Source organism: Acipenser ruthenus, chromosome 3 (assembly GCF_902713425.1).
Source record: "Acipenser ruthenus chromosome 3, fAciRut3.2 maternal haplotype, whole genome shotgun sequence".
NCBI classification, from domain to species: Eukaryota; Metazoa; Chordata; class Actinopteri; order Acipenseriformes; family Acipenseridae; genus Acipenser; species Acipenser ruthenus.
Window position 1 is genome coordinate 36,456,158 of NC_081191.1, and position 26,011 is coordinate 36,482,168.

Here is a 26,011-nt window from a genome sequence, read left to right on the forward strand (position 1 = left end):
AAACAACAAGGAGGCAGACTGCAAAAAAAACTGGCCGTTTACTGTCCAGGTTCACAGTAAAAAACAAGACATAGACCCTGAAGTATTCTGAAAGTTTTAGTTGTTGTTACATTTTTCTTTATAATAATATGCCTCGCTGCAAAGGTTCTTAGTCACTCGGTCGGCTGACACCCTTTAAACATAAACAAATAAACAAAAAAGAATACAGACTATACCGTCTTTGTTTCGAGACACAAAGAACAAAAAAAAGGTGCGTTCTCCCAGCTCAGGAACTCCGTACAAAATTGCCAGTCTCGTTTCTTCACTATAGGCTTTTTAAAAGTCGAGCAATAGAAGCAGAGTGCGTCGGATCTCCGTGGCAACAGATCAGCCTCAATTTAACATGCAAAACAAGTACAGTAATAACTGTCAACTTATGAACACACGAGAACCAGAGGTCTCCTTTTTTTGGATTTACTGCACAAATTTCTCCGAACAAATCAATATAATAATTCTTACATATACAGTAAAAAATTCTTAACTTGTAGCCTATTAGAATCTGATATAGCCTACATCAACATCATAAAGTAGCCTAAGACATTTTCGCAGGTCGGATGGGGAAAATAATAATAAATAAATAAAGTTGAAGTTTATGTTAAAATTGGCGATCTAAATAATCCGGAGCCAGAAGATTTTATGCGGGATTATTCTTCGAAATCGAGAAACTTCACAGGAATGCATACGAGAACGTCACATAACGTGATCATTTTATCACATTATTTATTAATAATGTACATGGGAGGTTGTATATAATCGCGTCACTTTATACATATTTTCATCAAACAGTAAGAGATCATTATAATTTCATGACAGGATCATGCCCTTACCCTCTGCACCTCTCTTTTCCTGGCAGCCGCTCGAGTCCCAGTGATTTTTTTTAATAGAAGAAGATGCTGCTGTCCTGCAGGTAGTATCCGGATAAATGGATGGTACGGCATCCTTATTTAATTTAACTTTTTTAACAGCACCCATCTTGAACATCATTAAATTAATAAAGATGTCTTTGGTAAAGTGGGTGCTGCAGATGCAGCTGCTGTTGGGCTTAACTCGGGGAGAGATATCAATGGCGCTGCTGTGTTGGAGCAACCATATATTACATACCTATTTACCATGGTACCTCTCCCCTGGGTGCGTTGTGTTTCGGCAAGCGGTTTTGGTGAGCGGTAATGCAGGAAAACAGCGGACGGGATGGTGAGCTTGTCCTGGTGTGATGTCACGCATAAATGAGCCGCAGCTTCAAGTGAGCTGGACTTTTCATACAGGTGTCAACTTCAGAGTTGATTGATACACTTAGCGTTAAAACATATACATTAAAACTACACAGATACTTTTATTGACCTACCAACAGTACTATAAAAGTGAATTCTGAAAAAAATGAAAAATCATTGCACCCCACCTTTAAATACGCAATCAATCCTGTTAAAACTATGCTATGCTTATGTGTTGATGCTTGTTCAAAATTTGCCCCAAGATCCACCAAAAATCTCTCAAGATCCACTGGTGGATCGTGATCCACGTATTGGCCACCACTGCTCTAGCTGGAGAGCTGGAGCAATTCTTCTGGAGGAATGCGTCATGAGCTTTTAACCTCAAGAGCAGACGGGACCTCTGTTTTGCATCCCACCTCATTTCCAGCTAGCAGCTCAGCAGTGCTGTACTCACTGGCCGTGCTCAGTTACTTCAAAGAGTACAAACGTTTGTTTCCTTGTTCTTCCTCACTGCCAAACCCATTGAGCTGCCGAACACAATCTGCAGTTCAGTTGTGTCAGATATCTGCAGTTCAGTTGTGTCAGATATCTAGCAGTGCACTTCAGTTGAAGAATAGTCGCTTCTCGTTTGTAAAAGCCTTCTCTTCTTCCAAAGACAGAAGGTTTCCTTTCAGGCTGTTTTGATAATGGGGATCAGAAAAAAAGGCTTTTATTAATGTGCGCACAGGGAAGAGTACAGTATATTAATACAGTTATAAGAGTTAACTGAACTTAGTTACCTTGATTTGAGAAATGCATTACAGCGTATGTACAATCAGTATTATGTAGATTAGTATTATGAGAAGTTATTTCAACATGTTCTATCTGGATAGTGTGACATTGAGGGAGGTACGTACCAGATCTCTTTTAGTGTTTTGTTTTCCAACAGAGCCTGGGAAAGAATTTTTGCACCCTCTACTGTGACCTTATTATCGATTAACCTACAAATACAAAAGGACTGATTAAACAAAATCATTCTGGACAGTGAAAAAATATTGAACTATTGTGATAATAGGATTCAGTACCTAATACTTTCCTGCATGAGTGTGGTATAGACATAATTTTTGAGCAGTGGGTGTGCTGTCATGCAGTCTCACATCCAGCAGGTGGAGATATAGAAAGAATATGCTTGCTGGAGGGATTGTAATGTGCTGAATACTCACGTTTCATCCTGTCCCAGTGGCATAGCCACAGCCCACCCAGTTTGTACAGAGGCCCACCCAAAACTGCGCCTATGTGAATGCCAAGTTTAAGTATATTTATTTAAAAAAAAAACGTCAACTGTGCGCCCCGAAGGCAGGTGTTTAAGTTTAGGTAAAATAACCTATTTTTTAAATGCAGCAGGCTTTAGCCAATCAAATCAAAATAGTAACTGCGATGCAATATTTAAGTCAGATCACACAACGAATCATTTGCAAGCTATGTTTGATTGACATCTTGCGAGGCAGTTGGCACAGATCTGTTGAAAGTCTGTTGAAAAGTCCCATACGTTTATTTTAATGTGCATTTTTAAAGTAAGTTAGTAGTTGTGCGGGGGTCAACATCACAAAATAAATACGTGCACACTTTTAAGAGTTTAGTTTAGTAGAAAGGCTTGAGTGAACAGGATTAAGACAAATGCTGACAAATAGCTTAAAATTGCTATCCTTTGAAGAGATACGTGCGATTTTCTGGAGTGTCATGACTATATACTGCAAGCCCCAACATCCTGTGTAAGGTGGAGCGCAGACAAGAGGATACTAACTAGGCAATGGTAAGTAACTGACTGACTTTCACTGTATTTAGTAATTGCTTAAAATGTAATACTGTGTTCTCGCTGGTTTGGTGACGCTGCCTGTTTGACTTTAAAGTGCATTCATTGCGAATATATGCAAGTACATTTATTTTCTACTTAAAACATTTTAAATGGTTTACATGAGAGATATAGCAAAAAATAAAAGTTGCTTTCAGCTTCTTGCAATTTTCCTGTGAAAAAATAGGCATTTTATTGTCCTCACAGTATTTCACACTGTGAATTCATACTTTTATCAGCGCCGTGCATTTGGTTACTATGGCAACGCGGTCAAACAAATACCGACTTCATGATTGGTGTTCGAGTCATACTACAATGACCTAGCGTGTCAGTGGCATGTATGATGTTACAATTTATTAATAATTTGAAGGTATCTGTGGTTTTAAAACTTCATAATTATTGCTACGTTGTATTAGAAATGTAAAGAAATACAAAAACTTGGGTTTTGTCTTTAAGGTTTGCCGTTAACTTTTCTCCTCTGTATAAGATTTATTTTAAAGGCAGCAAAATATGGAAATTGCACGTTCCTTTTCATTAGCGTGTCAACGTAATTTCAAAAGGTTTACAAAACTTGAAAAATGTTGCTGAATTTGTCACTCAAGGCTGTTTCTAAAAAAATCTGTTTTTGTCTGCTTGTTACATTTTTTGCAGCCAACGCAATATCTTTCTGTAGCTGTACCTGAGAAAATGCAGTGAAAACGAAAGCAGCCATATTTAACTGGAAACAAGGTATTCTCAGCACAGCTAAGATTTTAGTTTTGGTTTGAAGGCAGCAGGAGCTTAGCCTGATTTTTAATTTTTGCTTGACAGACGCCCTTATGCAGAGCGACTTACAGAGGTAGCAAGTTATTACAATATAGCTAACAGATTACAATACAGCTAAGAAAAACAGCAATACAGTTTTTTGTTTGGGGATTTTTTAGTTTCTGTTTGCACTTTTTTGTCAAATGAAACAGTTTTTGCAGTTATTGTGGACAGTGTGTTTGTTTCTGTAGGTTGTATGCATATGTGCTTTGTATTTGTAGCGTATACGTACAACTACTGTTATAAACTGCAAAAAATGTTCGCCTTGCTTCACTCGGCACCATACATTTTCAGTCTTGGCTACTTTGCTCTGCTCAAACCTTGTAATGTAAATTATTTCCAGTGACGTCAGACCTTAGGTACTTGCCCGTCCACCGGAAGTTGGGGCCCATCCAAATTTCCATTCCTACGCCTCTGTCATGTTCCAAACCAGAAATGGGAATGTTTGTGAACAAAAACGAAGTACCCCAGTAGCATAGTCTAAGGAGTATGCCATATTATAGTGATAGGTTTGTAAATATGAATATGGAAATTAAGTGTATACTCCCTGGATCCACTAAAATATTATACACAGCAGGTCTTCCTGACATAATGTGCTCTATTCACAAAGCTTCAACTGTATTTAAAGTCTGTGTTTATGAATACAACATTTGATATTCATGTTGTTAAAGAAACCAGCAACAATTCATGAATGTCAAAGTGTATTGTTTCTCACAAACACAAAAGTAACAACTTAAAGCTTAGGGTCCGATACCTAATTCAAGTAGACTTCTCTTTTTTCACTTTATCAGACTCATTTTCACTTGTTTTTATGCCCTCTCAGCTCCTATTTTAAATACTCTATTATTCCTTGATAATTTATTTATTGTTCTGTCTCTATTCTGGTGTGGCTGGTTTGCAAATACACCAAGTTCAGATTGCAAAGTGTACACAAGCTTACCACAGGTGGGTTAATGCTGTGTTGACTTTGACTGTTTCTGCAAAGCACCTGGCAACTTCATCATTCAATTCATTCTGCACCAGCCTGAGGAAACAAGAGCAATTAAACAGTGTGGAGCTGACATATCTGGAGCATTCCATCATCCAGTACATCAGAATACTAAAGGGAAGAAACTGCATTGTTTTCACAAGGCTGAAAAGGTCAACTACACTGGTGATGTTTTGTTTTTGAGCATGGTGACGTCAGGGTTTATACCTGTCAGACAGATGTATTTTTGTTTCTATTTTAATCATGTGAAAATCGGTTTATGACCCTTGGCTGCACTTGCTGCAACACGTTTACAACCTTTACATGTTTTGACCTTTAATATCCAACTGAAATATTGTTCACTACAGTATGAGGATTTGTCATTTGGCAAGACTTCACAGTGAAAAAAAATCACAATAATAATTACCAAAATATATTCACAGATGTGTTTTCTTTCAATGCAGCAGCTAAACTTTTTCCTCCCTCTGTAGAGATGAGATTGGCTGAAAGGCTGAAAGAATACGTTCAACAGGTTAAAATACATGGAAAAATTGCTGGTGTACGCCAAGTATACTAGGACTTAATCAACACCCTGTATGTTCATATCTGTGTATGGGTGTATACAGTAAAAAGTTACCTGTTAAAAAACCCTAATGTTCAAAGCAAAATTTGTTTGTCAGTTGTTCACAAATGCAACTATAACTCACAGCTTACACATTTTTTTATGATGTACACGTGATCCCTGTAGAGCACTGTGACATGCCCCAGACATCCTAGATCATATAGTGTTTACCACTAAGAAAACTAATCTGAGCTGGTTTATCAAATTAATTAATAGTGTAAGACAAGGTATTGAATTATCAAGCATCCCTTTGTCCTGTAGACATTCATCCATGTCAAAATGATCCTGTCTATTTATATTTCATTCAACTCCACTCACAGGATGTACACTCAAGCACGGTTTTAAATGCTAAACCACTTCTCTTTCTTCAGAAAGCATACCGATTCCTCAGGTCTTACACCCAACTATAAATTCATCAATTATCAAAGAGTGGGTGGGATCAAACCAGTACCACTCGCGCTGCGAGCAAACACCTTACAAATCATTCAACTGCGTGCTTTTCCTACACAGCCTGGTAGACCTTCCTTGAAATTTCAATCAACCTAAACTCTCTTCCCTCCCCTCCCTTTAATGGTTTATGTATGACCAACAGTAACTTCTCTCTTTCTTTTTTCTCTTTTTATTTTATGTATACACTTGATCTTGTTTGGGACTCAGGCCCAGGCTTCCAGTGATGGAAGACAAGCAAGAGACCAAGGACTCGTGCAGTCAGATTAGATGCTCTGTTCCTTCATCAGAACATTGACAGTTTAGAGGGTTTAGCTTCACTGCCAAGAACTTCACAAAGGAAGAAATGTCTTCACGCCAATACGGCCAACCATAGCAACCTTCAAAAGAAGCTTTTCATATTGTGTTAATTTCAGGGAAAAAGTGAAAAAGAATGCATAGGTTACAAAGGTTTAACTACAGGTAATACAACCAAGGACGTAATATGTATTTTTACATTTGTAAGAGAATATGGAATGTGTTTATAAATTATTCATTTATTTTAATATTTTCTGTTTGAGTAAAACCCTTATTAGGTGATTTTCCTTTCTCTTTGGGACATTAACCACAATTACATCAATTGTCCATAGGGTGGCACTCCCCCCGCCCTCCCCCCCCACCAAAAAAAAAAAAAAAAACACACAGTTGCAGCAATTTTTTTTTTTTTTAATTTCCAACAGAGAATCTCTTCTTATGCATCCAGTTTTATATGAATACATCAGTTAAAATCTGACAAAAAACAACACAGAATCATGACATCACTTCTGGACATGGATACAAGACATGCACCACCAACTTAGGAGCATGTATGACATTGTATGATAGTGCTTCTCACTTTCTGTTATGAATGCTTCCTTCAAGTGAGGATTTAATTTCATGGACTCCCAATCCAATATGACTACAATGTAACATACTGTACTGTACCTCAGGTTTGTTAGACTGGGGTGATTCCTCAAGGCTTCTGCAAAGGCGATTGCCCCTTCATCGCCAATGGTGTTACCCCACATTCTGAAAACAAAAAACAATGTGTTATGCAAAATACGAAATGTTTCCCTTTTCACTGCCTCTCTGTAACGTCGATGTGAGCACCGTTTATTTAGGGGATCTAAGACAATCTGCAGTGCAATGTGTGGCACACTGGGCAAAGCAGAAGTGAAAGTATTTTCAGACTTTGCAACTTTGTGGTTTTGAAAGCTATTCTGTTTTTATACATATTCAGCTGTATCAGTGAATACCAGGGTGGACTATACTATTCTACTCACCCCCACAATACTATTCTACTCATTCACACTAGTATAGAATTACAAAAGAGTAAGGACCATATTCCATCACTGTAGTTTATTTTTAAAGTCTTTGAGAACAGAAAGAAATATAAAAAAAAAACAAAAAAAAAAACACTATAGTTTTTTTTTTTTTTTTAAATAAAAAAAGCAATCTTTAGTTGCTGATTTTATGTCCTATAGTGTACTGGGAAATAAATAATTGATACACATTATATCTCCACCATCCATTTTTGGATGAGATGTCTTTTAGAAATTGGGGTAAAGTGTTCACCAGAATGAGTAGAGAAGTGGATGCAATAATCTCAGTCCTTACCCCACGTCAAAGATAGTTTTACTCTTCTGAATTGCATAGGCCAGCAATTTTCCACCCTTGCTTGTAATTTTGTTGCACCCGATCCTGCAAAGTGAGAAATCAGTCATTTATCAAGTTCAAAACAAAATAATAATAAGAAAAAAAATTAAAAAATCGAACCACTTTCATACTGAATTGAATTTATAATCTCAGAGTCTTTTTTCCAGTCCGCTTTCCTATGTTACCACATCTCAAATAATATTTCAATTAACTAAAGGTTCTGCTAGGTTCATAGTCAGTGTATTTCCTGTCATAGCAGTGTTTACAGGATTAACTCAAGATAAAAACAATGTACCCATTTTACATCACAATCTAAACCTTAATCTAGAAGAAGAAAAAGGTCCTCAAACTGCACTGCAGTGATTGTTTTAATTTTGTATGTCCCAATTACAAATTAACAGATGCTGCATATTACAATGACCCTTCACTAAGTGCAAGTGACATTAGGGTCATTTTATTTTCCCTTCCTTAGAGATTTGCAATCGTTGAAAGTAGTTTGGAGTGCCGTTACTCAAGTTCAGATTTTTTTACATGCTGTACAATCTGGGAAAGTGTTTTATATTGTTTTAAAAAGCCCAGCTTCTTTACATAGTTCCCAGAACTTCTAATTTCTCTTGAACTTCCTCAGTCTGGTTAGCGATGTATAGTAGATAGTAATACCATGGTTACCAGTACTGTCCCATGACCCCCTTAGTGATTGCACTAAAAATCCCAGACAATCGGATTCTGTCAGTTATTTCTGCTAATCCAACCAACAGGAATAAGCAAGAGAAATTATAAATTCAGACAATATCTTTAAGATGATGGAACGCATATTCCCAGGTTATATGACAAAAACCTTCACTATCTGAGTAAGCTTGTGGAGCAAATTGTAGCTTACTACAGTAAGCTTGTGGAGCAAATACAGACTATCTCAATCAATTTTTTTTTTTTTTGGATCCATACAGTGTCAGCTTATAACCCAGACCTCTAGCACTCTGAAATGAGAGATACTGAATTGTGCATACTTAAGAATCCGAAGACTTGGGCATTCTTCAATGATCTTTGCAACCCACTGGGCTCCAGCATCTGTTATCTGATTTTTGTAAAGTCTGTAAAAGCAAGAATGTTAGTAACATACCTCCCCTGCCATTGCTGTAAATACAAAATTAGAGCTATTAGTATCACAAAAAGAATAAATCACTATGACCTACATCCATCACCATCACACCCTTATTTTATATATATATACAGTACATATTACAAAACCACCAGATAAATTGTTCTGCAGATTTAGGTAAAAATGAAAAATAAACAAATAAATAAATAAATAACCAAACAGCATTGACAGGCAACTCTTCAGAGCATTTGGAAAGTAATTACAATTATAAACACTAAAGTGTGCGACATGCATCTGGGCTGCACACAACTGAAGGTTGCATGACTGCAAGGATATCCCTTACCGTTTATGATTGCATGATCATTTCCTCTACTATTTTAGTTATTGTTCATAACTATCTAGTAAGGAAAGCTATCCACTGCATTAGAAATGTAAACTTACCCTAGAACTTTGACAATTTTGGTCTTTACAAGTTCCTTTGCTAAGACTTCTACTCCACAGTCAGTGACCTGATTAACACACAACCTGGAAGAAAACACAAACCTCCATGTGTTATTAAATTATGATTTTGATGTAAAAGTTTTGATTTTCTCAAATGTTTTAGTGTAGATTCCATATTATATATTATTATATTATTATATTAAAACTCCTATGAAATGTACTATTTTATCTCTTGTGAGGGGAAAGCTGTGTGGCTCACAGGTTAGACTAGATCTTTAGATGAGGAGCCAGGAGATTCTGGTTTCTAATTTCATAGCTCATCATCAGTCTGTTTGATGCAATGGCTCATTCTTTGTGCAATGCAACGTTATACAGCAGCTGCACAATAAGTAATTTTGAACCTTTTATATTGAAAATTCTTTATCACTGGTTTGAAAATCTAAATTTCCCAGACATAGGGGAAAGTACTGTATATGCTGACTGAAAAGAATACTTTCCCTACTGTACAGTAAATAACTTACCTTACAACAGAGAGCTTGCTGAAGCATGGCTGGAGCTGTTTTACCCCATAGTCGTTAATGTTGTTATTGTCCAAATCCAGCCCAATTTGTTTCCTGCAATGTTGCAGGACAAAGTTGAATGCACTGCAGTCAGCTGAATAGGCATTACAGTAGGTCAGCTTGATGTAGTCGGCAGAGATTCCTTTAGCAGTCAGCTTACCAACCTCTTCACTCTGGGTCTCGAAGATACACCTCAACATCCAGATGAAGTTGGGCATCCCATGAACTTTGCACCCCTCCTGCTCAGACTTGAACCGCGGCAGGTTTTTCAAGTGGGATTTCACGCTGTCCGACAGGTAGGACTTCAAGACTTCACGCTTCTTCTTCAGCATCTTGGGTGACACCAGGTGCTCAAGCAGGCTAACCTTGGTCCTGGACAACAGCCCACACAGGAAGAGGTTGGTGAACTGAAAGTGCTCGTTGTTCTTGAAGGGGTCTTTGTCCCGCGGTTTGGAAGGGCGAAGACAAGACATCACGGGAAATTTGGCTTTGCGATACTCACACTCTGCAAAGAATTTCAGGATATCCTTGCTACCGACATCTTCATCAGCTACCAGGGAAAATGCGGTGAAGAAGGACTGGAGGGTCACATGGACAAACTCAAAGGTGGTGGGGTTTCCACAGCCATCGTAATGACCAATGGGTCTGAGGAACCCAAGGCGCATCACCTTCTCTGCAATGCGCAAAGATGTGATCTCTTCCTGGTCGAAGACAAAGCTTGTCTTCTCTGTTCCTTGGTGGGCTAGCTTTCCAAAAGCAATCAAGGTCTCTCTACCAGATTTGAAGGTCTCACTCTGGCATCGGCTGCTCTTCTTGAGCAAGCTGGGATTGGTCAAACGACTGAGAAAAACCTCCGACATCAGCAGAAAGACATCAGTGATGGTGACGTACAAGTCAGTCAACTGATAGTTGTCATAAACAGACTGGAAATGTTCAAAGCATTTGAATATAATCCAGCAGAACAAGGGGATGGAACACAGGCTGCATAGATGAGGGTTTGCCTCTAGCTGGTTTAGCACCAAGGTCTGGTAAGTCCTTTCTTTGAAGTGCATGGTGGTGTACTTCCGCAAGCTCTCTGGGGAAAATCCCTTCAGGATGAGTTTCTTCCTGATCACCTTGTTCTGGATCTCAGTGCCCGTCCTTGCAGTCAGAACTTTCTTAGATCCTTTTAGCAGCTTCCCGCCAAGCAGGTTCATGAGCAGCAAGAGTGGGTGGGTCTTTTCATCAGGCGAGCAGACCTCTGGAATGCTGCTCAGGTCAAAATCAGAGTGGATCTCATCATATCCGTCAAAGGTGAACAGCACCATCTCTGGAAACCGCTGGAGGTATTTGAAAACTTCGTCCTCTGGATCCTTGTCCGGGTAGCAGTTGTACTTGAAAAGCAGGTCCTTCAATGATATCTCATCTGTCTCCTTGAAGACGCAGAACATCCTGCAGCGGAATTTGAAGAAGAACTTGACTGGGATACTTGGCTCCCTCTTGGACCACAGGTTCTGAAGTTTCTGGAGAAGGATGGACTTCCCCGTGCCAGCATCCCCAAGGATTAAGATGGTTTCTGCATCTTTGTTAAAAACGCCGTTGTCGCTGAACAGCTCATCTAGGCTGTCCAAGTAGCCCTGGCTCTCGTTGCGGTCGTTCACCAGCTCCATGAGAGTGTCTGTGTACATCTCATCCAGCAACGTCTCCTCTCTCTGCGCATACGAGATAATGAACTTGGTGTCCTGTCCCAGCTCATGACGAAGCTTTTCACAGTACTTGCTCACTGAAAAGAAACCAAACATTTTTAAAAACATTAAACATACCTGTAAGAAAGCCACATTAATAGGAACTATTTAAGAAATAAAAAGAATGCTTGACAACTAGTTGAATCGTGAGATAAAAAAAAAGTGTAGGTCAATTGCTTGCTCCCTAACTACGGGCCTAAATTGGGCAAGAGGTGCTGATCTTGCACTAAAATGGGCAGCTCTCGGAAGTCTGATCTCTCTTAACATCTGAACTGAATAACTGAATAAACCTATTTAGAAACTGCCTTGGTTGAAACGTTCGCAAACAAAGAACAGTGCTGAACAGGAACCTTCTACAAGTTAGGAGAGCATTTCATGACATCAGCCACCAAATGGACTGAGGACTTTATTTGCTCTTTGATTTTTAGTTAACTTGTTTTTGTTAAAAATAAAATAAAACTAGCTTACCAACTGAGGAAGCTTCATATTAACCCATTTCTCATTCAGTAAGGCAAGGTCTAATTCTGTAACACTTTGAAGTATCTGACTCTAAAGTGTAAATAAACACACACTATACACAGTAGTTTTTCAGTCGTTTTTCTCACCAGGATCTGTGTTGATTACAGGTATACTCTGGATTTGCTCTGATGGCTGGTACTGAATCTCCTTAAACCAGGGTCTCAGGTCTATGAAGGCATCATAGGCCTCATGCAGAATGTGCACAAAATACTGACAGACCTCTTCTCCTTTGCTCTGCACTAGTTCCAGGATTTTACGAACCTGCAGACAATAGAGGTATTCAAAATCCCATTCATCTAGTTTTAGATATGCTGGACTACAGTGAGTTAATCAAAGATAATGGCGATATTCTTTTTTTATAATTTTTCAAGGCATTTGACAGCATAGAACAACCCATTTTAATTCATCGGAGTCTTTTGGATTTGGGGAAAAATGTATAAACATAATTAAACTCGCGTATAAAAAATGTAATAGTTTAATTTCTTTGGTTAAAATTGAACTCCTCGATTTGATATTTCAAGACGTATAAAGGCAAGGGTGTCCAATTTCCCCTCATTTATTGTTGCTGCAGAACTATAAGCAATTTTCATAAAGAACTTACTTGAAAAAAACATTTATTATAAGCCAGTTTGCAGATGACACTGTAATTTTTCTTAAATGCTAAACAGACATCCACAGTCAGCAAAAAATTTGAAATATTTTCTGAAGTTTCAGGCTTATCCCTTAACAAAAAAAAAAGATGTCACTTCATAGAAATTAGTTACTCAACTGAATCTATTCCTACTAAGAATGGAATAAAATATCTTGGAATTATTCTTACAAAAAATCAAGAAAGAATGGAATTTCTAAACATTAACAACAGACTTGAGAAAGCAAAAACTACTCTCAGTCAAGAGATCTGTCAATCTTTGGACGCATTCTTTAGTCAAAAACAGAGGGCATATCAAGGTTGGTTTACCCAGCCCAATCACTGTTTATTTCAATTGAAACCCTGAAAAAACTATATTTAATAAATCTCATATAGTTAAGACTTTTATAGAAGGAGGACTTTTAAAATAAACTGGTTAAAAGCTTGTATTAAAAACAATGATTCGTTGTGGTTTGATATCAAATTTTATTTTCAAATGTTTTGGAGGATTAGATTTTTTTACTTAAATGTGATTTTAAATCCATTTTAAGCTTTTCCAACTACTATAAACAATACTGGAAAAAATGTTTAGTTTTTCTCCCAATTCCTCCAAAAGTAAAAGAAACTCATTACAAACTGTTTTGTTTATCCATCAGAACGACTCCATACAAGATTTGGTATTGGTGTCAACTTTTGTGCCTTTTGTAAAAACAATGTTGAAGATGCTGGCCATCTATTTTACTATTGTGCATACACACAATCTTTTTGGGTTGGTCTCCACACCTGGCTATCATTAAATTCCAAACCTACCAGCCTTATCCTATGTTGACATAGTATGGTACTTTAACTCTGGAGAAAATGAGTTATATATTTTTCTTTTCTTTTCTTTTTTTTTTGCAAAACAATGATATTCTCCATTTTGTTCCACAGAGATTAAAATGTAAATTGTTAAAACTGCAAATACATCAATAAAAAAACAAAAAGCCATAAGAAACCTAAATGCGAGAGATAACAGCATTACTATTTGTGAGCGGATTGGTTGATGAACTTGGCAAGGTGTATAATGAAGCAATATAGCCCGACAGCATGTGTGTCGTGGGATATCGCCACCCTTCAATGCGTTGTGAGACACAAGGTGCAGCCAAATGCCTTAAACAAACCCTTCAAAAGCCTTATGGGCTGCAGCAGACTACAGAAATGAAAAAGGGGAATGGAGAATAACACTGTACCTGGTCAGTTTTGGTGGAAAACCGCAGAATAATCTCTGCATCTTCAGTGCAAAAGAAGCCACTGCGTACTAAATTGTCCAAGACACACTGAATGTTCTTGATGCGAGCGACCAACAACTCCCGATGCACTGTAAGAAGCCTGAAGCTTTGCTTGCACTGGCTTTGTTTCTCCACAGCAAAGCCACATCGGGTTCCCATTGCTTCAATTGCATGTTTTTCAGGCTCAAATCCTTCCCTCTAGTATTTTTTCATTAAAAGGACCCTTCTGAGTGTGAAAACCTGAGCCGTACAGGTGGCATATTGCAAGGCAGCTGTAGAAAAAACAAACAAACATGAAAAACAAAGTTTAGTCCGTTAATATGTTGAATACCCTGTAGGAAGTATATCCCCCTCGCTAAGAACATTAAAAGCACATAACAGGTTCCTCTACTACCTGAAAAAGCAATATACTATAAGTTACATTCAGCGTGTGGCTATACTGCATTGCAGCGAGTTGCAAAAATATCCATGAATACCTTGGTTAGTTATTTAATGCAATCAATATGCTTTTAAACAAAGAATGAATTGCTTTCTCTGCCACACTAATGATAGATGGATAACATATGTGGTAGATCAATTGTTCCTCGTTACTAAGCAATAAAATGTCAATACCACTTTCGATTTGAGTACAGAAGTGCTACATTTGTTTGGCCACATTGTTGTCTTCTCATCATCTACAGTACATTTATTGGTTGTACTTATTATGGAAGGATGGCCAAGCAGCTTCATATAGCCCCAGATTCTAACAGTCCTTAACCTGTGCTAAAGAAAGCCTTTGCCAAAATTGAAGAATCACTTTAGAACAGGGGTCTCCAATCCTGGTCCTGGAGGGCCGGTGTCCCTCTTGGTTTTTGTTCCAACTATACCCCAAGTTATTTAATTGGTCCAATTAAGTGATTATTAGAAGCTTAATTGATCCAACTCATTAATGTAGTGTACAGTTAGAACAAAAACCAGGAGGGAACTCCTGCTTTAGAACACTCGACCCATCTAAGCTCATCCGGTTCCTAGTAACTGATCTCAGAACTTTGTCAAGTTGGGTCTTAAAGGATCCAAGTGTTTCTGTCTTAACATGACTAGGTAGCCCATTCCATACCCCCACCACTCTCTGTGTGACTAATTGTCGCTTTCCCTCTTTCCTAAGTCTATTTCCTGGTTTCTATACCATGCTTAAAGTATATGTAAAAATGTCAATGTTACAAAAGTTAGTATTAAGGGACAGCCAGTAGCCTCAGCAGAAACGGTCTGAACAAGTTTATGGTAAGCGGATCTCTTGATCACAAGCCAGAATTCACAGAGGTAAACACTGAAATCTAGTCTACATTCTAATACTCAAGAAACTCTGCTACTGAATTGAATGTCCAGTTCTCTAGAAACATCTAAAATGCTAGTTTACAGCATTTTTTAAATTACATTAAATTTTAGTTTTACAGAGTGTCTTGTGACTAGGTAGTTATGGGTGGTTTGTGGCCTTTTTCAACAGAGCGAAAATGTATTGTGTAACTGAACATGCCGATAAGGGACGGTTAGGAGCGTGGTGCACCAGGAAGGAAATGCATCAGCAAGCTTTTTTATTGATTGCTTATTTTATTCCAAGTACTGCATTCCCTTTCCTGTTTTTGGTAAAGCTGTGTTTACCTTGTGCATATCCCTGGCTGTTAAACCTCTTCTTGGCAAGCACTTGTAACATTTACATTTTGACTCTAACAAACTGAATCAGTAAAATACATTCTGTTGTTTAAATATCTGTATTTGCTTCCCATCTGGTATCCCTCTATACTAGAAAATATTTTTTGACTTTACACCTCATAATTCAATTATTTAGAATAACAGAGTTATTAAAATAAAAAATAAGTCACTATTTTACAGCTTTGTTTTTTAACTTACAAAGACTTCATAAATAGATACAAGCTAGCAATAACGCATCTCCTCCTACAGTTTCTCTTATTAAAATTGTAATACAATATTCTGGATGCAACCCATCATGCCCCAGCTTACTGATAAATGGTTTACACTTATTTACACTAAATGCAATAATAAAGGGCTTCGAGGGGTAATTCTGAAATCATTATTCCCTTATCAAAGGTAAAAAAAAACAACAACCAAACAATAAAAAACGAATCTTTAACAATGCAGCTACCTTGTATTTAAATCCTCCTCCAAAAGCAAAATAAACTCATTACAAACTATGTGTATCCATCAGAACGACTCCATGCAAGATTTGGTATTGGTTGCAACCTTTGTGCCTTCTGTAAAAACCTTTACAAATTAAATCACTCTCTACATTAAAGCTGTAAAATAAAATTAAATCATTAAATAAATATTTACTTTTATAAAGTGGATCTCCACATACATTAAAATGATATTGTGTATATATAGAAGTATGCCTGCATGTATAGTTATATATAATAATAATAATAATAATAATAATAATAATAATAATAATAATAATAATAATAATCTTTATTTAGAGCACCTTTCATTCCACGAGGTTCAAGGCACTTCACACAAGTTAAAATAAAACAACAAATAAAGACAAATATTATAAAAACACTAACAGAGGACAAACAATAGTTTAGTGATTTAAACATAATTAATAGAATTTAAAAATCTATTCTATATTTCACTGGAAGCCAGTGCAGTGATGTCAGCACAGGAGTTACATGTGCTCTCTTTTTTGTTCTGGCGAGAACCCTTGCAGCTGAATTCTGCACAAGCTGTAGCTGTGATAAACCCAGCAAACAGGGCGTTGCAACAGTCCAGTCTAGATCAAATAAAAGGCATGGACTACTTTCTCGGCATCGGAGAATGACAGAAATTATCTAATTTTGACAATATTTCTTACATGATAAAAAGACACCTTTGTAATCATTTTAATATGCGACTCAAAACTTAAAGCAGAGTCAAAGATAAGGAGTTAAGTCACCCAAGTCTATTTTTGACAAGTACAAGTTGTTGCTGAGAACCTACTACCAAAACTTCTCTCTTATCAGAGTTTAATTGCAGGAAATTTTGGGACATCCAAATTTTGATGTCACTAATACACTCAAGTAAGACTGATGTAGTGATAATGTCACCAGGTTTCACAGAGATATATAACTCTGTATGATCCGCATAGCAGTGAAAATGTACAGCATATTTACGAATAATCTGGCCTAGAGGTAGCATGTGTAAAGAGAATAATACAGAACCAAGAATAGGACCCTGAGGAACACCACAGGTAATACTTGCTAAACCTGACATTGACTCCCACAGTGAAACAAAAAACTGTTTGAAAGATAAGATTTAAACCAGTTTAGTACATTGCCCACCAGACACACCCATCCCTTAAGACAGTCATTTAAAATCGAGTGATCTTCTGTTTCAAAAGCTGCACTGAGGTCTAACAGAACCAGAATGGATATAGCATTTAAATCTGCACTCACCAATAAATAATTGGTTATTCTTACCAGGGCAGTTTCTGTACTGTGATTGGAACGAAACCCTGATTGAAACTTTTCAAAATTATTATTAGTATTCAGGAATCCATTAAGTTGCTTTAACGCTACCTTTTCAAGGATCTTATCTTAAAAAAGGAAGATTTGAAATGGGTCTAAAATTACTCAAAACTGAGCGATCTAAGTTAGGTTTTTTAAGAAGGGGCTTTACCAGGGCAGTTTTAAAAGAAGCTGGAACTATTCCAGTTTCCAGTTAACTATTTACAATCACAATAATATCATTACACAGGTAACTAAGGACAGATCAGAAACCTTGTTGGAATGGGATCTAAAGTACTAGTTGCAGGTTTCATCTGCATTACAAATCATATTTAGATCCTGTCCAGTAATTAAAGAAAATGATTCAATCGTTGTTTCCCCGTCTGTCTGAAATATTGAAATCAGAACCATAAACTGGAATTTGTTCTCCAATGTCTTTATTTTGTTTTGAAAGTAACTGAGAAATTCTTCACACTTAGTAGATGACACTTCAAGGTTACCAACAGGTGAAAATGAAGGATTAACCAACATATCAATATAGTTGAAAAAAAGCACCCTGGAGTTATTTTTATTTACCTGAATGAGATTGGAGAAGAAAGCACATCTTACTGATCGTATAGCTTCACTGTACCTCAATAAGTGTTCTTTCATAATATCATAGTAGATATGTATTTTTGTAGCCCTCCATTTACGTATAATAAGTCTTTCTTATCAATACAATTGATCTTTTTTTTTTGACCCCTGGTATATGTATTACTATTACTTTTTTCATGTATATTTTTCTTTTTTTTTTTTTTTTTTTTTTTAACAAAACAATGATATTCTCAATTTTGTTCCACAGAGATTAAAATGTAAATTGTTAAAACTGCAAATACATCAATAAAAAAACAAAAAGCCATAAGAAACCTAAATGCGAGAGATAACAGCATTACTATTTGTGAGCGGATTGGTTGATGAACTTGGCAAGATATTGCCACCCTTACTAGGGTGTGTGACAATACTGGCCTTATTTTGGGTTCATGCCCCTATACAAACTTAACCCAGAGACTTTAATTTCATATTTTAACATCTAACATATTATCACCCAAAACCAAATCGAGATGTATATTATTGTGTGTTAATACATTCTGACTTACACATTATTCTATATTTGTTTAAATATAGCGTTCTGTTTTACGTCACCATAGTGTTCGTGTTCTGCTGATGCAGGAAGGAATAGTGCATTGCTTAAAAAAATTGAATGACTAGAACCAGAAGCCTTTTGGGCCTTCTTACACCCAGTATAAGTTCTAATGAGTAAGAAATCCCCAAAAGACTGCTGCTGTAAAATCAGCGATTAGGAAAGCAAAATATTTGTATTTATAAAAAGAATACAAAAATGTCTAATTTATTGTAACGATCACAATTGGTATTCTAGCAAGGTCAGTTGAGATACTTTGAATAAAAATATTGCAGCTTCGCCTTTTTTTTGTTTGTTTATACAGTATTTATAATATCATTGTAATGTTAACTACTGCTGTTGAGTTGTCTCTTTGTTTGTGCTGCCTAGACTTCTTGGGTCAATTGCAGCGTACCAGTGATTTAGTCCACATCAAGTGGACTAAAATGCCGACCAGAAAATCCTGTACTAATTTAATACTGATTGCAGCGTACCTACCAAGCAGATGATCCCGGTAATCTGACAGGAACAAGTGGAACAAGTTAGACGATAAGGGTACTAACACACAGCTATGGCCAAAAGTTTTCCATCACCCTATAGAATTAACATATTTTGCTTCATAAAGTAAAATGAAACCTGCCAAATAATGTTAGAGTCATATATTAAATTACATATAATGTTAGATTTCGAAATGTTACATTTCGAAATCTAACATGAAATACTGTACTACTATTATGACTTCCAGTAGACTTGTGCAATATTAGGTTGTAGTTTCTTTGATTACATGATGTTAAATAAGATATAAATTATGTACATATGTGTTTTAATTATGTCTCAGTCCTAAAATTCAAGGTGATGCAGACCATTTGACCACAGCTGTACAAACCCTTCTTTACTAATCCGATCTGTGGAATTCAGTGTCAGATAAATATATAAAGGGATCTCTGTACAAAAAGAAGACACATTTTTTTTATTACATCAAACATTTCAGTAAAAATAAATGTCCTGTCTTTGTGCACATTTAAAACTGGCAGATCATACATTTAAGCTGCCGACACTGCTGCATAGGCACAGAAAAGTTTAACTGAGTGACAATGGACCATTAGTTTTTATAGTTAAAGCATATTAACTGAAATTGGATTTGCGTTAAACTGGAACGCTACATTTGAGGTTTTAAGGTGTACTAACTAGCTCAATCAAGTGGACTAAACCTGCCTAATCAATTAGTTTGACACATCAAGTGGACTATATTTGGTACGCCCATTTGTGCTTGATACAGATACAGACGTGCTCAAATTTGTTGGTACCCTTACAGCTCATTGAAATAATGCTTCATTCCTCCTGAAAAGTGATGAAATTAAAAGCTATTTTATCATGTATACTTGCATGCCTTTGGCCTGGACACATTTGTTGGTACCCCTTAGAAAAGGTAATAAATAATTGGATTATAGTGATATTTCAAACTAATTAGTTTCTTTAATTAGTATCACACATGTCTCCAATCTTGTAATCAGTCATTCAGCCTATTTAAATGGAGAAAAGTAGTCACTGTGCTGTTTGGTATCATTGTGTGCACCACACTGAACATGGACCAGAGAAAGCAAAGGAAAGAGTTGTCTGAGGAGATCAGAAAGAAAATAATAGACAAGCATGGTAAAGGTAAAGGCTACAAGACCATCTCCAAGCAGCTTGATGTTCCTGTGACAACAGTTGCAAATATTATTAAGAAGTTTAAGGTCCATGGAACTGTAGCCAACCTCCCTGGGCGCGGCCGCAAGAGGAAAATCGACCCCAGAGTGAACAGAAGGATAGTGCGAATGGTAGAAAAAGAACCAAGGATAACTGCCAGAGATACAAGCTGAACTCCAAGGTGAAGGTACGTCAGTTTCTGATCGCACCATCCGTCGCTTTTTGAGCGAAAGTGGGCTCCATGGAAGAAGACCCAGGAGGACTCCACTTTTGAAAGAAAAACATAAAAAAGCCAGACTGGAATTTGCTAAAATGTATATTGACAAGCCACAATCCTTCTGGGAGAATGTCCTTTAGACAGATGAGTCAAAACTGGAGCTTTTTGGCAAGTCACATCAGCTCTATGTTCACAGATGAAAAAATGAAGCTTTCAAAGAAAAGAACACCATACCTACAGTGAAACATGGAGGAGGCTCGGTTATGTTTTGGGGCTGCTTTGCTGCGCCTGGCACAGGGTGCCTTGAATCTGTGCAGGGCACAATGAAATCTCAAGACTATCAAGGCATTCTGGAGCGAAACGTACTGCCCAGTGTCAGAAAGCTCTGTCTCAGTCGCAGGTCATGGGTCCTCCAACAGGATAATGACCCAAAACACACAGCTAAAAGCACCCAAGAATGGATAAGAACAAAACATTGGACTATTCTGAAGTGGCCTTCTATGAGTCCTGATCTGAATCCTATCGAACATCTATGGAAAGAGCTGAAACTTGCAGTCTGGAGAAGGCAGTTTGCTCAGGAAGAGTGGGCCAAACTACCTGTTAACAGGTGCAGAAGTCTCATTGAGAGCTACAGAAAACGTTTGATTGCAGTGATTGCCTCTAAAGGTTGTGCAACAAAATATTAGGTTAGCGGTCCCATCATTTGTGTCCATGCCATTTTCACTTGTTTTATTATTTACAATAGTATGTTGAATAAAAAATCAAAAGCAAAGTCTGATTTCTATTAAATATGGAATAAACAATGGTGGATGCCAATTACTTTTGTCAGTTTCAAGTTATTTCAGAGAAAATTGTGCATTCTTCGTTTTTTGTGGAGGGGTACCAACAAATTTGAGCACGTCTGTAAGTGGGCGTGGTGATTACTGCACTGACAAAGGGTTTCCAGCAAAATAAATGACCCATACTTGCTGTACACGCCAGCTTTTTAAAGTGTATTGACTTGTATTTATTCGCATTCAAGGTTATTGTTTTCAGTACTTATATGCAACAATTTGTTTTATACGATCAACATTCACATGCGATTATTCTGGCGAAGTGAATTCCAGCGTTAAGATCATGTCAAAACAGCATTACAACGTTGTTCGATAATACTGTTGATGTATTTTATTTTTTTTAACATCAACAAATAAAATTGGTCGGATCCCATTTTAAACATTCCCTTCATCTACCAATGTATTCATGCTCTTAAATGATGTCCGATTCACAAACCAGGAGTCGAAATAAAAACTATTCCAAAATTATTGAACGCAAAACCAAACAAAAAAAGAAAAAACGCATAAGTTTGATACGAGACATTAAATCGCAAAATAGGTAATGATCCGAAATAAGGTGGTGGAAACTTACCAGAATGAGTTACTAAAGACGTCCCTTCCCAGAACTCTCTTCCGTTTTGCAGGAAGTGAAAACTATTTCTACTTCGGCCAGTGGTGCATCTCAGCACACAAGCACATTACGAGTTAGTCGACAACAGCTTCTTAGCAAATTAGCGAGCAGTTCTTTATTTATTTATTTATTTATTTTTTGTCACAAACATTTTCAAATACTACTTTGAGATGTAAGCGTGTACCTATTTGCTAAAATACCCAAACAAAATTGCCCAATTCTTATTTTTTTCCTCCTTTTGTTATTTATTTTTCTTAACATAGTATGCGGTACTTACTGGTGTGTAATAAATGCGTCACCGTGTTGCATTTTGCTCATCTGCCAACTGAGGGCATATCGGTTTATTGACGAATCTGCTCTCTTGCCCATTGTGGCTGACACTGCCTAGCAGTAGGGGCGTGTGAATTCGAATTTATATAACAGAATGACTGAACTGTCCGATTTGAATATAAATCACTTAAAGTGTGTGCTACATATCAATTGCCTGTTGTCATACCCCGATAAATATTCTTCTCCAGCCTCTGTATCATGTCAAACACAAAATTACAGGAGGGAGATTCAAATTAAACAAGAGGGAGACTTGATAGAGTAGGTTAAAGAAAACAAAATATTTTGTGAGATTGCAGTTCTGCAAGTCCAAGTCACTCAATTAGGAATTGGCATTCCTGTCCTTATGTTTATAAAGTGTAATTGGGGGGGGGGGGGGGGGGGGGTCATTAAAAAGGGTGAAAGCGTGTCATATTATAAGGACAATGGAAGCTTTTTTTTTTTTTTTTTTCAAACTACACTGATAATTCAGTGTAATTAGAACATAATCAGGGGTGTATCTATGCCATTGATGGTAATGCTGGGGTCATTTCTGTTAGTGTTCCTGGATGTAACGTCGATATTATAATGCTATCCCAATGGTATTTTTTGAACTTTTCTGAAATAGTATTTGACATATACAGTAGAAACTTTAGTTACCGCAGCGCTGCGGACATTAATACATTAACATGAATTAAAACCGGAAATCAACCGCAACTCTCTCGAGGTATATAACCATCGCAACGTTTTGCAAAATGCAGACGCATTATTTGGGCTTGACATAGCCCCAGCACTTTAGCTATGAAAGTTAAAAATGTCATTAAATGTTTTGCTCTCAAATGCGTTTTCTTACAATTCTCAACACAGTTTTACCCATTCTGCAAGTTCTTGCGTGCGCTAAACAGAGACAGTCCACTGACAGGGACATTTAATTACTTTACCATATACATGCCACTGGCTGTGAAAGAAGGACTGCGACTCTATTGTCGCTTTTTTATACTCATATGAAATAAGCTTACTTGATTTGAAAAACGTCTTCAACGACACAAGCACATTCCTACACTGGATTGAATGAGCAGTACACAACAAGCTTCAGTATGAAAGCGGAACATGAAATTCAACAAACAACACGTTTTTAATGAAAACAAATATTGTAACCTACTTCTAAAGTGAAAACTGCATTCTGCTATTTTTAGATACCACTGCTTCCGATTATACTACTGCTTAATAACAGGAACAGCATTTTATTTAGGGTTAGTGTTGAACTTAAACGCGTTCATGCCTGCCTGTACCCCCACGCAGGAACATTGCCCGCTAACTTCCCCTATTCAAAAAAATATATAAAAACAATAATAACGGTCTGGTTCTCTCTTGCCTTTTTTCAATGAATAGAATTTAATTAATAGAGAATAAAAACAAACCAAGCTATCTAGCCTAAACAGAAATGTATTTATTTATTTATTTATTTATTTATTTATTGCAATCTCCACAAACATTAGGTTAATTACCATAACCCTGGTTACCTGAAAGAGAAGACGACCACCAATGACATTATATATGGGATAATGTATATCAGAGCCGTCGCGAGGGAGAAGGAACGGCAGCATATGAGGGAAGAACTAGCACTGCCTAACCCAGGGGTTAGCTGTGTGAACTTACACCCTCAAGGACCCTCCTGCCTAATGAAGGCAAGGCAGGGTCTACCACAGTAAGACGGTAGAACCTGGAGAAGGTATGCGGTGCAGCCCAGCTAGCTGCAGTACAAATATCAGACACTGATGCAGCCAAACCTCTAGTGGAGTGTGCGGCTACCCTACCAGGCGGGGGCAAGCCAGCACCATCATACGCAGTCGAGACTGTGTCCACAATCCAATGTGACAGTCGCTGCTTCGAGAGGGGCTGTCCTATGGTCCGTGTCCCGTGACAGACGAAGAGCTGGTCAGATTGACGCAGAGCTCTTGTCCTATGCACATAGCATCTCAATGCCCACACTGGGGAGAGGAAATTCAATCTCTCATCCTCCGTTGAAGCAAGCGGAGGTGGATAGAAGGACTCCAGTTCCACAGACTGATTAATGTGGAAGGCTGTGATCACCTTGGGGAGGAAAGCAGGGTTGGTGCGCAGAGACACCCTGCTGCCATCTTCCCAAATACGCATGCAGGAGCTGTGCACAGACAGCGCCTGCAGCTCACTGACCTGCTTAGCGGAGGTGATAGCCACGAGGAAGGCTGTCTTCATAGACAGATACTTCAACTCTATGGAGTGTATGGGCTCAAACGGGGCCTTCGTGAGAGCCTCCAGTACAATATTTAGGCTCCATTTGGGGAGAACAGTCCTCCTGGGAGGGCGTAATTGTCGAGCGCCTTTAAGAAATCAGGTAGTCAAAAAAATGTGCACCCGGAGACACTGAATCTATGGGGGCATGGCAAGCAGAGATAGCTGCTAAATACACCTTCAAGCAGTTCTTCCAGAAACTGTAAGATGACTGGCAAGGGCAAGATATGGGGTCATTGCTTCTAGCCAGACACCAAGCTTGGAAATATCTCCACTTACAGATGTACAAGGACCTAGTGGAGTCTGGCCTAGCGCTCTGCAACGTACCCACAACCGCATCTGATAGCCCTAGGGCTAACCAGTGGTCACTTTCAGGGGCCAGACCCATAGCCAGAATCTGCTCGGTTCTGGGTGCCAAAGAGATCCTTTCGCCTGACTAAGGAGATCCATGCGCAGTGGGATCTACCAGGGCTGGCCATGTAACAGCTGGCACAGGGTCGAAAACCAGATTTTCCTGGGCCACTTGGGGGCCACTAGGAGAACTGACTCTTCCTCTAACCGGACCTTTTCGAGAAAGGCCGAGAGCAACGGTATAGGCAGGAAAGCGTACAAAAACGCTTTGGGCCATTCGTGCACTAGGGTGTCTACACCGAGTGGACCGCCTAAGTGGTGGAGGGAGTACCACAGGGGACAATGTGTAATCTCTGCCGAAGCGAAGAGATCGGCCTGCACTTTCCTGAACCGTTCCCAAATGTGCTCCACTATCTGAGGGTGGAGTCGCCACTCTGACGGATGTGGACCCTTCCAGGAGAGGAGGTCCGCTGCCCAGTTCACCACTCCGGGAATGTGCATCGCCCGTAGGGACAACAAGTTCCTCTGAGGCCATGTCAATAGCCTGAATGCCATGCGATGCAACCCCAGGGACTGTAGGCCACCCTGGTGGTTGACATACGCCACCACTATCATGTTGTCCCTCTGGATCAACACATGTGTACCACTCAGCAATGGGAGGAAGTGGTGGAGAGCAAAGGAGACCGCTTCCAACTCCAGCATGTTTATGTGCAGGGGTGTCCAGTGGTCCGGCCAGGATCCGCGTACTCCTCTGCCTTCCCAGACCACCCCCCAACCCAAGTTGGAGGCATCTGTCGTCACCACTTGGCGGTTTAACACTACTCCCATTCGCACACCTTTGTGCAGGTGAGAGATCATCCTCCACCAGCGTAGGGCTGCTGAGCACGCGTGAGACAGAGTCAGCCGACGGTGTCTGTTGTGTTTGGTGTTGAAGTGGAACGCATTGAGCCGCACTTGTGGCCACCAGACCCAATAGTTTCTGGCACAATAGGAGGGTGACCTGCATTCCCTGTTGAAACAGGGAGAGGCAACCCTGGATAGCCGGAACTCTGTCATCTAACAGGCATGCGCTCATCGTACTGGAGTCCAGCCGGAGCCCCAAGTACGTCGTGCACTGCACCAGTGTAAGCCGACTCTTTGTATCGTTGCAGCCGCAGGGGGGCCAGGATAGTGTCCACGCACTTTGAAAATGTACGAGGAGCTAGGGAGAGGCCGAAGGGCAGCACAGCAAACTCGTAAATGCTTCCTTGAAAAGAGAAGCGGAG

The 26,011-nt window shown here is 38.5% G+C and overlaps 1 protein-coding gene across 3 annotated transcripts; it reads right to left on the reverse strand.

Moving 5' to 3' along the window:
- Positions 1-745: 745 nt before the first annotated feature.
- On the reverse strand, positions 746-22,170 carry LOC117394979 (nucleotide-binding oligomerization domain-containing protein 1). 3 transcript variants are annotated; one of them, XM_059012841.1, is made up of 12 exons: positions 22,093-22,170; positions 13,793-14,103; positions 12,022-12,196; positions 9,654-11,454; positions 9,133-9,216; positions 8,600-8,683; positions 7,554-7,637; positions 6,882-6,965; positions 5,277-5,360; positions 4,823-4,906; positions 2,144-2,227; positions 746-1,922 (listed from the first exon to the last, which is right to left on the reverse strand). In XM_059012841.1, exons 2-12 carry the CDS (start codon positions 13,988-13,990, stop codon positions 1,850-1,852), a joined length of 2,835 nt encoding a protein of 944 aa, XP_058868824.1. In that variant the 5' UTR covers positions 13,991-14,103; positions 22,093-22,170; the 3' UTR covers positions 746-1,849. The 3 variants fall into 3 exon arrangements, with proteins under 3 accessions (XP_058868824.1, XP_033849668.3, XP_033849669.3); XM_033993777.3 differs by lacking the exon at positions 22,093-22,170 and adding an exon at positions 21,777-21,893; XM_033993778.3 differs by lacking the exons at positions 12,022-12,196; positions 22,093-22,170 and having other exon boundaries at positions 13,793-13,907.
- Between the last annotated feature and the right edge of the window lie 3,841 nt (positions 22,171-26,011).